The sequence below is a fragment of the Sturnus vulgaris genome, chromosome 11, assembly GCF_052056855.1.
Source record: "Sturnus vulgaris isolate bStuVul1 chromosome 11, bStuVul1.hap1, whole genome shotgun sequence".
In the NCBI taxonomy this organism is placed as follows: domain Eukaryota; kingdom Metazoa; phylum Chordata; class Aves; order Passeriformes; family Sturnidae; genus Sturnus; species Sturnus vulgaris.
The window spans coordinates 18403643-18416805 of NC_142253.1; the positions used below are offsets into that span (position 1 = coordinate 18403643).

Here is a 13163-nt window from a genome sequence, read left to right on the forward strand (position 1 = left end):
ATGCACAAGTTAAATTTTGCTCCAGTTATACAATCAAGCTAGCCTGTAGTAAAAAGTAAAACATACACTGAGAAAACTTGTGTTTGCTCTGCTTTTTCACACTAATTAAAAGTATTCTCTAAAGTATTTTAATTCATTTTATATGTAGCATACAGAAAAAAACCCACATCAGTATTAAAACAGACAAGCAGTAGGAATTGATCTAATCCATTTATTTAGTGCTCCCATTAGTTCTCTACTAAGATGATTAATCACAAAGGATTGAGAGTTGTTTCATCTAAGTGCTGGTAAATTAACATTCTAGAGCAGAACAAATGATATTCCCTGTTTACTTCAACATGAAATTGAGATTTGGCACTTCTCTGATCAAGCAGAGATATCTCCATTGTGCAGTTCCTCCCTGGCTTTTCTAAACTACAGCTTTTGGAGACAAGGCTTGTTTACCCCTTTGCACTGTGGCACATTCAGTTCTCATTGTCCAGGGGTTCTTCATAGAACAGTTTAAAAAATATTAATTTTTTTTTCAGAACTATTAAGTTATATTTGTTCTAACACGTATAAAAGCATACTGATATGTACGAAAGTACTCACATCACTAAATACTTGAAAAAAATGTGCAAGTGCAGCAGTCTCAGAGCTAATCCTCCAAACTGGCACATTCTGCACTGACCCACAGAATATAATCTCAAATATTTTTAAATCCTGCTTGCATGCTGAAGAACAAAGCTTAGCATAATCCATGTATAAGTAAGAATACAATATTCCACTGGAAAATCATTTGAGGGGTAGGAATAGGGAGGGGAAAGGAACAAATTGTGTTGATGTAGCAAAATATCTTGGGACAATGCAATTCAACTGGAGTAATCAGCTCTGTCTTGTAGGATTCCCAAAAGGCTTGGCCTGGCCTTTACCCAGATTGATGAATTAGGAAAATGCTGTGGCCACAGAAGTGAAAGAATATCTTGATCTGTTCTCCTAAGAGTTCAACCTGCAGGCCTGAGAAGATGTGTGCCCTTTGCTGCTGCACTGCTGCTCCCTGTGCAGCCACAGCTGTGCCTGCCAGAGCTACAGAAATGCAAACACAGCAGCCCAAGCTCAGGGGGCACTCAGAGCTCTGTGTGCAGCTCAAACACTGCAGCCCCTGCTCCCACATCCAGCCTCCATCCCTCTACTGCTCCAGCCCAGCCCAAAAAAGGAGCTGAGCACCTCCATGGCCAGGTGCTGCTGATCCCAGGCTGTCCATGGAGAACTGCAGCACCCAGGAGTTTTATTTCCCCCCCAAAAATCAGGCTGAGAGCTCCCTCAGCTCCCTGGTTAGTGTCTAGTGGCTCCCAGGCTTCTTGGGCATTTTTGCTGTGCTCAGAGAGCTTGCAAAATTTGCTACCTGGAACAGAAAATGTGTCAGGTTCTTAAAATGCATAAAGGACTCCAAGTACTAAACTTTTTCATTTTCCTGCAGTGTGCCAGAACATTGGTGTCTGCAGCATCAGCTTTAACTTGCTCATATGACATAATCTTGCCTCAGAGCAGTTGTGCTGATGAGAAGCACCTCAGCCTTTTTCCTCCAAGCTGGAGTTCTCTGCCAGGCTCACATGTCTGGACTAACCATGAGGACTGCAAAGGGAAATGTCAGCAAGTCAGAAAATGACCTCAGCCTTGCAATCTGTGACTGGGAGGATCTAAAGCTCAGTATTTTGATGAAGTTTTGCCTGAAGATGGAAGCACCAGAGTTAGCAGGCCACACTGTTATTCCTTAACTTATGTCTCTTTCAGGACTCAAACCAAAACACATCTTTCTGTACCACTAGGAACGCTCCTGATAATATTTCAGATAACCTGTCTGCAATCAAATCCAAACCCAGGCTTTTAGGAATGTATTTCATGATTCACCTCCTGGAATTTTTCATCCTTTTCTTTAACCCACCCTTCTGAAACAGGAGAACATATACAATAGATTTGTGTATCTATCATGTCTTAAAGGAGGTAACAGGCATTGGTCCAGACCTACCTTGATGCACCACAAATCCACAGTCAGGGTCATGGGCAACTTGCAGTAAAATTTCTTCCACATCTCTGTTTTTTCCAGGAGGGTTTACCAGAGCAGTTATCTTTTGTTGCAGAGTCTTTGGCAAAGCCATGAGTTGTGTAAATTGACCTTCTGGACTTTTATCAATCTGAATGTAATAAAAATAAGACATTAAAACCATTCGGTTTTCTTTTTTTTTTAAAGAAGTCAGAAAATTGACCTCTGATAAATACCTCACAGAAGCTGATCCATTTCACTAGAAAAAGTCCTTGACAATGCCAGTAAAAGCTTCCCAAGCACAGGGAAATGCAGTATCTCAGTTCTCAACTTGAAGAATGCCTAAGTGCAAGGGTTTTTATTCAAGGGAAGACACACATGATCTTTCTGTGCCTGCAAGTAAGTTTTCATCGAAACTGTATCATTTCTGTTGTATCTCATTTCCTTTGGAAACATAAGTACAGGACAATAAAAAAAAGTTCCCCAAAGACCACTCAGCTGAGTTTCTTCTGCCTGAACATAATCAAACTGCAGACACACACACATTTCAAGTTTAGTTTGAAAACCATTTTCTCTGCTTTAAACTCCAAACCACATCTGGTTTGTATAATTTGAAGAAAACATTCATCCCACATTTTCCAATCTAAATCAGAAATCCAACGAGCCTTTTTTCAATACAATGACACCAACATGCAGGCCTGGACGGATTTCTCCAAAATGTAATGCACAATGGGGCAGAGCTCTCCAAAAGTGGAGGAAAATCTGAAGAGCTCCATTCCTCCTACACAAGGTTTTAGCCACTTCATGGAGACATCAGACAGGAGTCTGGTTGCCCTCTCCACTCCCTTTTGTCAGTGTGGAGAAAATGATCTCCAGATGAGTCAGCCCCAACTCCAGAGGCACTGACAGCGAGCAGCTCTGAGCATTGTGTGGGAGGAATCCGTGCCTGAACCAAAGCTCAGAGCTGGGCTCTGCCTTCCCTTGGTTCTGAGGGACCTCTGAAGAAGGAATTTTCCCTGTAGCTCCTGGAGAAGGGGGTTCTATTCTGTGTTAACTGCACCCCCAACAGCACTCAGCCACCTCAGTCTGGGCAACAACTGCCAATAACCACAGGAAGGTGTGAGCAATAAAGTATTAAAGCACTTTGTTGATTAAATGCCCTCATTTTCCTCTTGATTTGAAGCAGTCTTGATGACTGTTATGGGATTGTGGAGAGATTTATTATCCAGCAATAAATTTGCAGTATGCTACCAGGATTTGTTGAAAGGAATTTTTTCTTGAAGGAAGTGCTACTAATTCTTTCCCAAATTCATTTAAATATTGCTTCCACCAAACTGTTCACAAGCAGTAACAAAACACGGAGACAGCTGCAAGAAAATAAAGATTTGCCAGTGTTTTCTCCCAAAGCATTGCAGTAAAACTGTTTACTGTACTCAAGCCTGCAGTTAAACCAATTTGAAACAAAGACACATCCTAAAAGGTGGCATTTGGGAGAGAATTACCAAGGCTTGAGGACAAAAGAGATGCCCACATCCATGAGACAAGTGGTGCTATTTGTGACTTCACTATGAAGTTTATAAAACACTTGAATATTCACACAAGGACATGCAGATTACAAAAGGAAAAATTGCTACTGACTGTGATATCTCTCCCCTAACTGCAATGTTACACCAGAAAGATGGAATTCAAGATATTGGTCACTCTGGATTTCCCAAAAAACTAAGGAAAAAATGGTTTTGTATGGGTGTTAATGCCAGAATTTCACTTGGGTTTAGTCAGCTGATCTTCACGGTCAGAACTTGAGGAGGTTTTTTGTGAGATGCAGTTTTTGATTGCAGAAAGTTGCACCTCTGAGTTACAGCCTCATGTCTCTAACACAAACCATCTGTTTATTCCTCACTTCCTAGCCTGTTATTCCCATATGGAAGCCATTAGAACACACGTTTTACAATGATGTGCTCTGGTTCCCTTGCTGGGGTCTATTGTGTGCCCATACTCACAGAAAAAAATGAGCAGTAGTTCCCCCATATGAAAACACTGGTATTTAAGGCGAGTCTGCAGAATGAACTAAACAACAGAAACACAACAAACAGCAAGCACAGAGACTACAACTGCTCTCCTGGTGCATGGCACAACTCCTGCCTTCTGTCAGTGATAAAGCACTTGCTTGTTTGAAGGCTGGTTCGAGGGAGAACACTTGCCTCGAGCCTTCCCAGATGGTGCTTGTACACCACTTGAGGGCAGTCCTGGAGTATGGTACTGTACAGCTTCTGGAAATGGGCAACGTTGGGCTTCACTATGTTCTGCACTTTGGATTTGTCCTCTCCTATTATCATTCTGAAATCACCTAGGCAGGAAAAGAGACAGTTAAGCCATTAGGAAAACCCCAAAAACACTAAAGAGAATATAATAGAAATCAATATAATACAGAGCTGTCATCTAAAACTCTACTCTCCACTATTATATATGCCAATATAATGCACAATAATAATTTTCTAAGAGTAAAGAAAACCTATCCAAACACGTTCAAGCACAGAAAAAATGTCCTTGAAGGCACATATTGTTATGTGGCCTCTGACAAAATGTCATCAGCCCACGTGTCTACATCTTCACTTGGACAACAAAATAATTCCAGCTGTCAAGTAACAGTAACAGTCTTTGCAACTATACCTCAGTCTCAACAAGTACTAAACAAATTGCCCAGTCCTCATACTTTGTATCCACAAGCAAATGAGGTTAAATTTTCCAATTTGAGAAGTAATAATTTGCATTGTTTCCACACTCAAGGGCAGCACCTGGAGTTCAGCTAATGGCAGTCATGGTAAAATCACTGGGTCACTTTTCCTCTTAGCTATGTACTATGTTAATAGTTTCAAAAAGAAATTCCCTTTAACACCACTGTTACATTACTGATCTTTACACTCTCTTTTCAGAGACATGACTGAAAAGTTTCCAAAAGAATAAATGAAAAGCCAGTCAGTCTGTGCAAAAGCATTCCACTACCTCTGTTAGGTACCAGCCTGGCTGCTTGCTGGGTTTCCAGCCAGGATTTAGATGCTCAGTGTAGCTTGTACCAACAATCAACATTGTGAATCAATTCTTTTTCCCACTTCCCACATTCAGGAGATAGATGTTGTTGAAAGGTGGCAACTTGCTAGCCTTCCTTAGTTTATTTCAGTTTATGCCAAGCCACAAAACAAACACTTCACATATAAATGGCACTGAGTCAGTGCTCTCAAAAAATGCAGGAAAAAATAAAGGATAAACATTTTCTAAATTAAAGCACGAACAACTCTTTTCAGCAGTCTCCAAGGAGACTGATTAGAGTAACACATAAAATCAATTTTGTCTACTAGTACAGCCTCTGAAAGACTTAACAAAATGGCAGCAAAATAAATATCCACAAGCGGCCGTTTTCTTGCACATTCCCAAGTGGGAGCTGCTCTGCTTCAGCTTTGTTCACACAGCACAGCCAGGCTCAGCATTTTACTGATTTTTCTTTAATTGCACTGTTTCAAAGAGTAGATAAAAAGTATCTTGGTCACCAGTGCCCAGCAAGAATCCAATGCCAGTGCTGGGCAGGTTTCAGGTGGGCAGATAAGCAGTGAACACCCCTGGCTGGCAATCCCACTGTCAGCACCCTCTTCCTGGTGCTTTACACGGGCAACAATTCAGGAAAGAACTGCTCTACAAAAGCGAGGGGCAATGTGAACTGCCCTGAGAAGTGTTACATAAAACAGTGACACTCCTCAGTGCAGCCAAGCTGCAGCTTAGACCCCTCTGTGCTTCCTTTAAAAGCCAAAACTGCATTTCTGTTTGAGCTAAGGAAGTGCTGTGTAACGTACAACTCCAACCAAACTCCTTCATTGTAATTCCTGTAAGGATGTCAGCATTTTAAATGCAATGCTGAGTTAAATTGCAACAATTACATCTTATATTGAAGAACCATTTGCAGCAGTTTCTTAAATACTTTTCCTTAACAATTTCTTAAAAAAAAAAAAAAAAAAGAAACTCAACAAATACAAATCAGGTGTGTTAAATGTAAATCAAAGATTCACAATCTGGATCTTCAAGTTAACTAAATAAGAACCTTAAACACAGCACCCTCAAAAAGAGATGACAAGGTATGAGTCAGACTATCAGATGACTCAACACTGCACTGAGTGGAAATAAAATTTTTTTTCCCAAGGTTTTGAAACATTCCATAAAAATACAATCCATGCAAACAGAAGAGAGCCCTCATTATTTCATCATTTCAAATCACTCACACTTAGCTGTTCATAAATCAAGCAGGTATAGGCAGCGCTGCTGATGCAGCTACACCTATTTCCTGTGAATAAGCCCAATTATTGGAGCAGTTATGTAACCACCATTCAGAGAGAACTCTCGGTGCAAAGCAAGAAGGGAGATGATTTATCACACATGAGACTCCAGCTGGGCTCCAGCAGCTCCAGCTCTTGTCAGCCACTTCAGACCCCCCACACTCACCAGAGTAGGAGAGTGCTGCAATCTGCATGTACAGGTCCTCTTCAGAGAAGCTCTCTGGCAACATGAGGAAGGCTGCTGTCACTGCACTCTTCAGGTTGCTGACAAGAGCAGCTTGCAGCCTGCTGTTCTCATTCTGGGCCAGGATTTTCACCTGGAAAAGCAGAGCCATTGGAAGACTTCAGGAAAGTGCTACTGAAGCTGGAGCTAGAAATGTTATTTATTTTTCATGCCAGATTGAGTAAGAAATTAATTTTAGATTAGATCTTACTAGCATGGCACAACAAGTACTAGAGTATCCCCACCACGTGAGAGAAACAAACTTGTTTTTAAGAATTAACACTCTACTAGAAAAAGCTGTTCTCACACACAGCTTTGGAAGTGCTACATGCACCAGAAATTAGCTAATCTCTGAAGAGCTAGTCACCTTTCCAGACCTGTAAATTTAAGATTAATCAGAACAGGAAATATGAATGCATCAACAGAAATACTCCACATGTGATTGTGCAATAAGAAAAAAGACTATACTAAAAGAGAACAGAAAACCAGACAGGGTTAAGTTCTCTTACTCATCTTCACTCTTTAAATTTTTTTTAATAGAGGACTCCCCTGTCAAACACTTCGAGTAGTTTCTCAGACAGGGGCTGTCCTAGAAGTAGGGCTTTATTTTTGCCCTTTGCATGAGTAGAATGTGAACTCAAGGAGATCTTCACTTATCCATGAGGAACAGATCACTTGAATGCCTCTACCTGCCACAAGAAGTGTTTATTTTTAGGAAACATTGAAACCGACTGGGGAATCCAATCACCTAGGACATGGAAATATACTGGAATAAAAAGCAGATCTTTGGTAAGAACTGAAGATAAAAACACACTGGCAGATGAAGGGAAGTGGTTTAGGAGATGGATAGCTGTGCATTTCCAGAAACAACTCCCCTAGGAATCTCTGCTTGGTGTGAGTTTGTCTTTTTCAAGTGTTCTGGTTAAGCAATACTGCCTAGTTTATAAAAGGCAGCTTTTTAATATTTGTCTACTCTACAACACCTTAAAATTCAAACCCACTGGCCATTGTGAACAAATCTCACCAAGCAATTCACTGAGATGTACATTCCTAACTTGTCACTACAGGGAAATCTAAGGAAAGTCAGAACAGAAAAATCTGTAGCACCCCAAACAGCCACAGAGGTGACTGAGATACCTTAGGATTGCCATGGAAACATCAGCAAGCTATGGACCTGTCAAGGACACCACCTGAGCTTTTTAAAACATGAAGCTCAGCACAGATGCTACTCCTCCTCATGGAAGACACCAGCCTTGCTTCAGAGAAGCAAAAGGAATAACCTCCTCCTTTTCTAAAACTCTCCCCTAATACAAAGTAGGATTTTTTGAAAAGAAAACACACCGGGCTTCAAAATCTGAATGCCTGAAACACTTGATAGCACTTATGAACAAATTTTCAATGGTTCAGAGAGCTACACATCTCCCAGGAAGTCAGAATGCAATGGTTATCACCTTGCTAAAACATGAATGTTGATTCTTGGAGTAAAGCTGACAGAGCACCACAGTTAAGGGAGGCTTTTTCACAGAACAGAGAATTTATATTCACTGTACCATGTCACAAATCAAAGCAGCAGCAAATGCAGTTACACTGAAAACAGCTATTCACTATTCACTGTTGATGTGACATCCAGAATTCTCCCTTCAGTTATCTTTCTCAATGGATTAAGTTTCATTCTTTACAAAGATAACAGCTGCTCTAACCTGGATCATGCTGTAACACTTCTCTGGAGATAAAGCCAGTAGTCTGAGACCATCTATTCAAACTCTCACTCCAAGTTTTTTAGCTAAAAGCATAATTAACTTCTGTTCCAAGACGTGAAGAGATTTCTCCTCTAATTCTACCCCTCCCTTGGTAACAAATTTTCCCTTAGCACTGCTGCCATCTGCTGAAAGCACATTGAGGCAGGCACAAGGGGGAAAGCAAAGATTATTTTTTATGATCCAAATGTGGAGGAGAAAAACCAACATGCAGAACCCATGGTTCATTCAGTAATGAACCAGACAGTAACTGTACAGCAAAGCTGCTTTCATCTTTAAAGATTTCCATTCTTTATCTCTGTTAAATTTTGGCCACCTCCATAATCTGTTATAAAAGGCAAATAATACATTTAACATTAAAGGGACTTGGCATTAATAGAGTCCAGTTCAAGATTTACTACAGGCAGAAAACTGTTATTAATATACTCACCTTTAGGGGTTCATTTTGCACAGAACATCATTAAGAATATCATTATCTCACCTCCTCTCTGAGAGATTATCCCTCTGTGGCTATACCCCAGATTATTTGTGCAGCACTCCTGCACAGATCCCTACCAGATAAAGTTCTAAACCCAACTGATTCTTTCCAGCCCTGTAATTTCCTGCATTTCCAGAGAGAAAACTGAGCAGTTACCGGCTTTTGTAGGCGCCCAGCCACATAGAGAGTTTTCCAGTGAAGCAAATCCTCAATCAGGGCATCAGTGCTAATTACTCCATATTTTATCATCTGCAAAAAACAAAGCAAAAGAAAGGCTTTTGAAAAAATCTATACCTACACCGTTTTCTTCACATGGAAATTACTACTTGCCATAACTGTCCTTAATTCTAAGGCACACATACCTCCAATAAAAAACTGGAAAACATTTTAATGTTGTAATTAACACACGAGGTAAAATAAAAATCTCCTTTTACATTCAAACTTCTGCAGGGACAAAATGGAATGCATGAAACTAAGATCCTTTCTAGAATCAAATTTGCAATAAAGTCAGCAGCCAAATATTACAATAGATGGAATAATCCACATTATCCTTTATGATATTAAAAAAACCTCAAGCAATAGTTTGTCAGAGACCTAAATTAAAACCTGCAGACATTTATGTATCCTGTTATTGGGAGGTGGGGTGTGTATCAGGGAGTTTTTTCTTTTACTCTTTGATGTTAGGAAAAAAAAATTGTGATTTTGCAGCTTATTTTATGTAACTGGAAAAAACATGGGACTTTCCACAGATTGTTACCAACGTGCACTACTTGAATTTCCAAAGATTATCACCACAGCAAGGCAGCCAGCTCCAGAATTTCTGGATAACAAAGGACCACAGCCTGGGATATGACTGAGTCATTAGAACATAAGACCAGGGCATAAAGAGCCAAGAACACAGCGTGATGGCAAACACCACTGGTCCTTCAAATGAAATTCCAAATCCCTTTCTACATGAAACAAATAAGGTTTAAACCCCAAAATCTCGTACAGGGACAAGAACAGCAAGACTGACAATGCTTCCCTCACTCCTCCCTACCAAAAAGAGGTGCAGGAACAGGACTTGCTGGACAAGAACCATCACCAGAACGATTAATTGCCTCACAGGTCAGAGTATGAGACACTAAACAACACAAATGTCAATTCCAGCCTGCTGTGTTAACTTGCATTTTATATCAAACAGTCCATTTTGCTCTTCCATGGTCAACTGCTGAAATTAAGCACCACCAAAACTTTACCACCACCAAAACTGGCAGAAAGAAAGCAATGAGGAATAGAAATCCAACTCCTGAAATGCTTTAGCTGTAAGTTCTGAACACTGCTCACACTTTTAAGGTGCAAGACCAGCTGCTCTGTTTGCTTTTTAATTAAAATGCTGTTAGAGAAGCAGTTAGAGACATAAATATTGAAGATACCACAAGTTAATCTACAATTACAATCTGTAATATTTGCTTCCTGGAATCTGCTTTAAGCTAATCATTTTAATACTTCACAGACATAAATATTTGACTTAATTCACTCAGACTACTTGTACTTACCCTGTCATTGCATGGCACTAAGGTGTTGTAGTAAATTCCTGCCCCATATCTCTGTACAGTACTTATCTTTTTGGGCCCAAAAAATTTAAGGAAGGAATAATGACTCCTGTTCTTTGACAAGTTTGTCATATGCCAGGTCACAGCATCATCAACAGCAAACACAAAGTCCAGCATATTTGTCTGAGGACGACAAGAGGAGTGGGGAGGGGTTAAATGTCAAGAAGAACCAATGTTATCATAATAATTTAAGATATACATGGCATCAAACTTCCAGTGAAACATTTTTCATGAGTAAAAAAATAAAAATAAAACCCAAACCACAAGTATTAATGTCAGATACAGTTTAAAGGTATGGACATTATGTACTGTATGTACATCAGATAGTCCAAAATTTTCCTGTCCTGGTCATGACTAAACTTCAGCCCTCCAAAACAGAGGAGCAGGTGTGAGATCTTCACCCCCCCTAATTCACAGCCCAGTGGAACAGCTAATAATGCTAATGAACAGCAATTTTTAGCCATGAATGGGGGAGTGTGGGCAGATAAAGGCACCACCCCAGAGCAGGCAGCAAGGAACTGCATTTCTAGGGCATTCCTTTGTAGGGCATTCCTGTGCTTTTGTCAACAAAACCCAAAAAGTAAAAATAAACATTTCCAAGCTGTTGGCCCTCAGAAGATGAGGAAGCCCCCAGACTGCCAATTCACTGCGGCGATCTATTTTAAACTCCCCTCATACGGTGCACAGCAGCTATGATAAGTCTCCTCAAACGCAGTGGTAAATAACCTGACACACAGTCGATAACATGGAGCTGAAAGGGACCCCGAGCCCCCACAAAGCCAACCCCAGTGCCGGGAACAGCCCGGACAGCGCCGGGCACGGACCGGACACCCGCCCGCCGCTCTTCCCCGGGGATCCGGGATGGCTCCACACGCCGCAGGGCCGGGCCGGTGCGGGGCCCGGAACGCCGCGGGGCCCGAGCGCTCACCTCGCCCTGCTCGGCCGAGGCCCCCGCCTGCCGGAACACCCCGGAGCCGTAGGCGAAGGCCAGGCTCAGCTCCTGCGGGAAGTGCGCCAGCACCCGGCGGAACTTCACGGCCGAGCTGGACAGCACGGGCAGAGCCATGGCCCCAGCCCCGGGCCCGCAAGGCCCGGCTCGGCCCGGCTCGGCCTGGCCCGGCCCGGCTCGGCCCGGCGCTCCCGCCCACCGGCGGCGATAGGAGAGGCCGCGGCGGCGCCGCGCTGCGCCCCCTGCAGCCCGGCATGGGCATGGCGGGCGGGCTGCGCCTCCGGGCCTGGGCGGGCCGAGAGGGCTAACAGGGACCCAGTCAGAGAACCCTCAGTGCTCCATGCAGGATACTCTCAGTGCTCCACTCAGGATATCCTCAGTGCTCCACTCAGCGTCCCCTCAGTGCTCCGCTCAGGATCCCCTCAGTGCTCCGCTCAGGATACTCTCAGTGCTCCGCTCAGGATCCCCTCAGTGCTCCACTCAGGATACTCTCAGTGCTCCACTCAGCGTCCCCTCAGTGCTCCACTCAGGATCCCCTCAGTGCTCCACTCAGGATACTCTCAGTGCTCCGCTCAGGGTCCCCTCACTGTCCCCTCATTGTCCCCTCAGTGTCCCCTCCTGTCCCCTCCTTGTCCCTCCAAGCTGTGCTGTCCCACCAAGCCAAGCACCATGACATGATGTCCAGTATGTAGGCCTAACATTTAGTCTTCCACCCCCCCCCCCGCTGCTTCATCTAAATTTTAGGTCATCACAATTCTGTTCTCCTTCTTTGACTGTTTTTTCTCCTCTTACTTTTATTTTTTTTTTTTTTTAATTCACGTTTTATCCTGTTCTGAGGCTTTCCTCAGGACTTGTTGCTGGCGTTACAGTTCTTCACACATCCCCCGGGGAACACAAACACAAACCCACAGCGTTTAATCATGCCGGTTGTGCTCAGGGCTGTCTCACGCTCTCCTCGTGCTGAGCCTGCCTTGCTTTGAACGCTCAAGTCCTACATAATAAACCTGCCTGAGCTCTAAATGTAAAAATGTGCCTCATGAAATTGAAGTGTGTCTTGTTCCCTCTTGATTTTACACTTGTCTGCATCTGGTACCCAAAAATCACATTTTATCTTCCTATGGTTTATAGTTTTCAAATTTCCCTACCTGAGGTCTGAGGAAAGGCCGGCAGTCAGAGATAAGTTTATGCTCTCACTAAATTCCAAACACAGTAACATCTTTAAACATCACTGGCCTCAAAATATCTGCTGAAACAAATATGAAATGTTCTGTAACTTTGTTACACCCCAGGAAGTTTGATATACACAGCTAAGTCACCATCTATAGAATTATTATTCTGAAGACAGATAAACCTTTGGTATATGGGCATTGGGATTTTTGGAAGAGAGCACCTGAAGCAAGAGAACAATCTTGTATTGGCAAACAATATAAAACTTTAGTGGTGTGAGGCAGGTTCCACCATAACCCTGCACTTTTCTGAGCTTTTCTACATCAAATGATGCAGTCAGAGGGACCCTTCTGAATATTCACTTTCAGAGGAGAAGCTGTAGCATGCTAAGAGGAATGTGTTTGTTTTAGAAATAATCACATTATAACTACTGAATTTTTATTACTCTGAATAATAAGGCCCCAAAGGTCCAATTATGGCTGGGATTTGGAGACTTTGTTCTCCCCTAGGATTGTGATTCAGTGCCCAGTAATGTCTCTGAACTGATTTAACTGCTCATAAGTCAGATCATGGACCTTATTTTTTCCTTAGTAAGAGTATTTTTAGTTATTAAAGACATTAATAACACATTGATATTAAATGCTGCATC

At 42.2% G+C, this 13163-nt stretch overlaps 1 protein-coding gene across 9 annotated transcripts in view; it reads right to left on the bottom strand.

Moving 5' to 3' along the window:
* The window catches only part of TAMM41 (TAM41 mitochondrial translocator assembly and maintenance homolog), a 38550-nt gene extending 26990 nt beyond the window's left edge, over window positions 1-11560 (bottom strand). For all 9 annotated transcript variants that reach the window (XR_015806122.1, XR_015806121.1, XR_015806120.1 and 6 more), the window contains exons 1-6: window positions 11327-11560; window positions 10342-10521; window positions 8960-9052; window positions 6512-6662; window positions 4231-4370; window positions 2009-2180 (exon numbers count right to left, since the gene is read on the bottom strand). Coding sequence is in view for 3 of the 9 variants with exons in the window: in XM_088171694.1 (XP_088027820.1) it covers window positions 2009-2180; window positions 4231-4370; window positions 6512-6662; window positions 8960-9052; window positions 10342-10521; window positions 11327-11464 (874 nt within the window). In the remaining 6 variants the exon portion in view is untranslated. The remainder of the gene's footprint in view (window positions 1-2008; window positions 2181-4230; window positions 4371-6511; window positions 6663-8959; window positions 9053-10341; window positions 10522-11326) is intronic.
* Between the last annotated feature and the right edge of the window lie 1603 nt (window positions 11561-13163).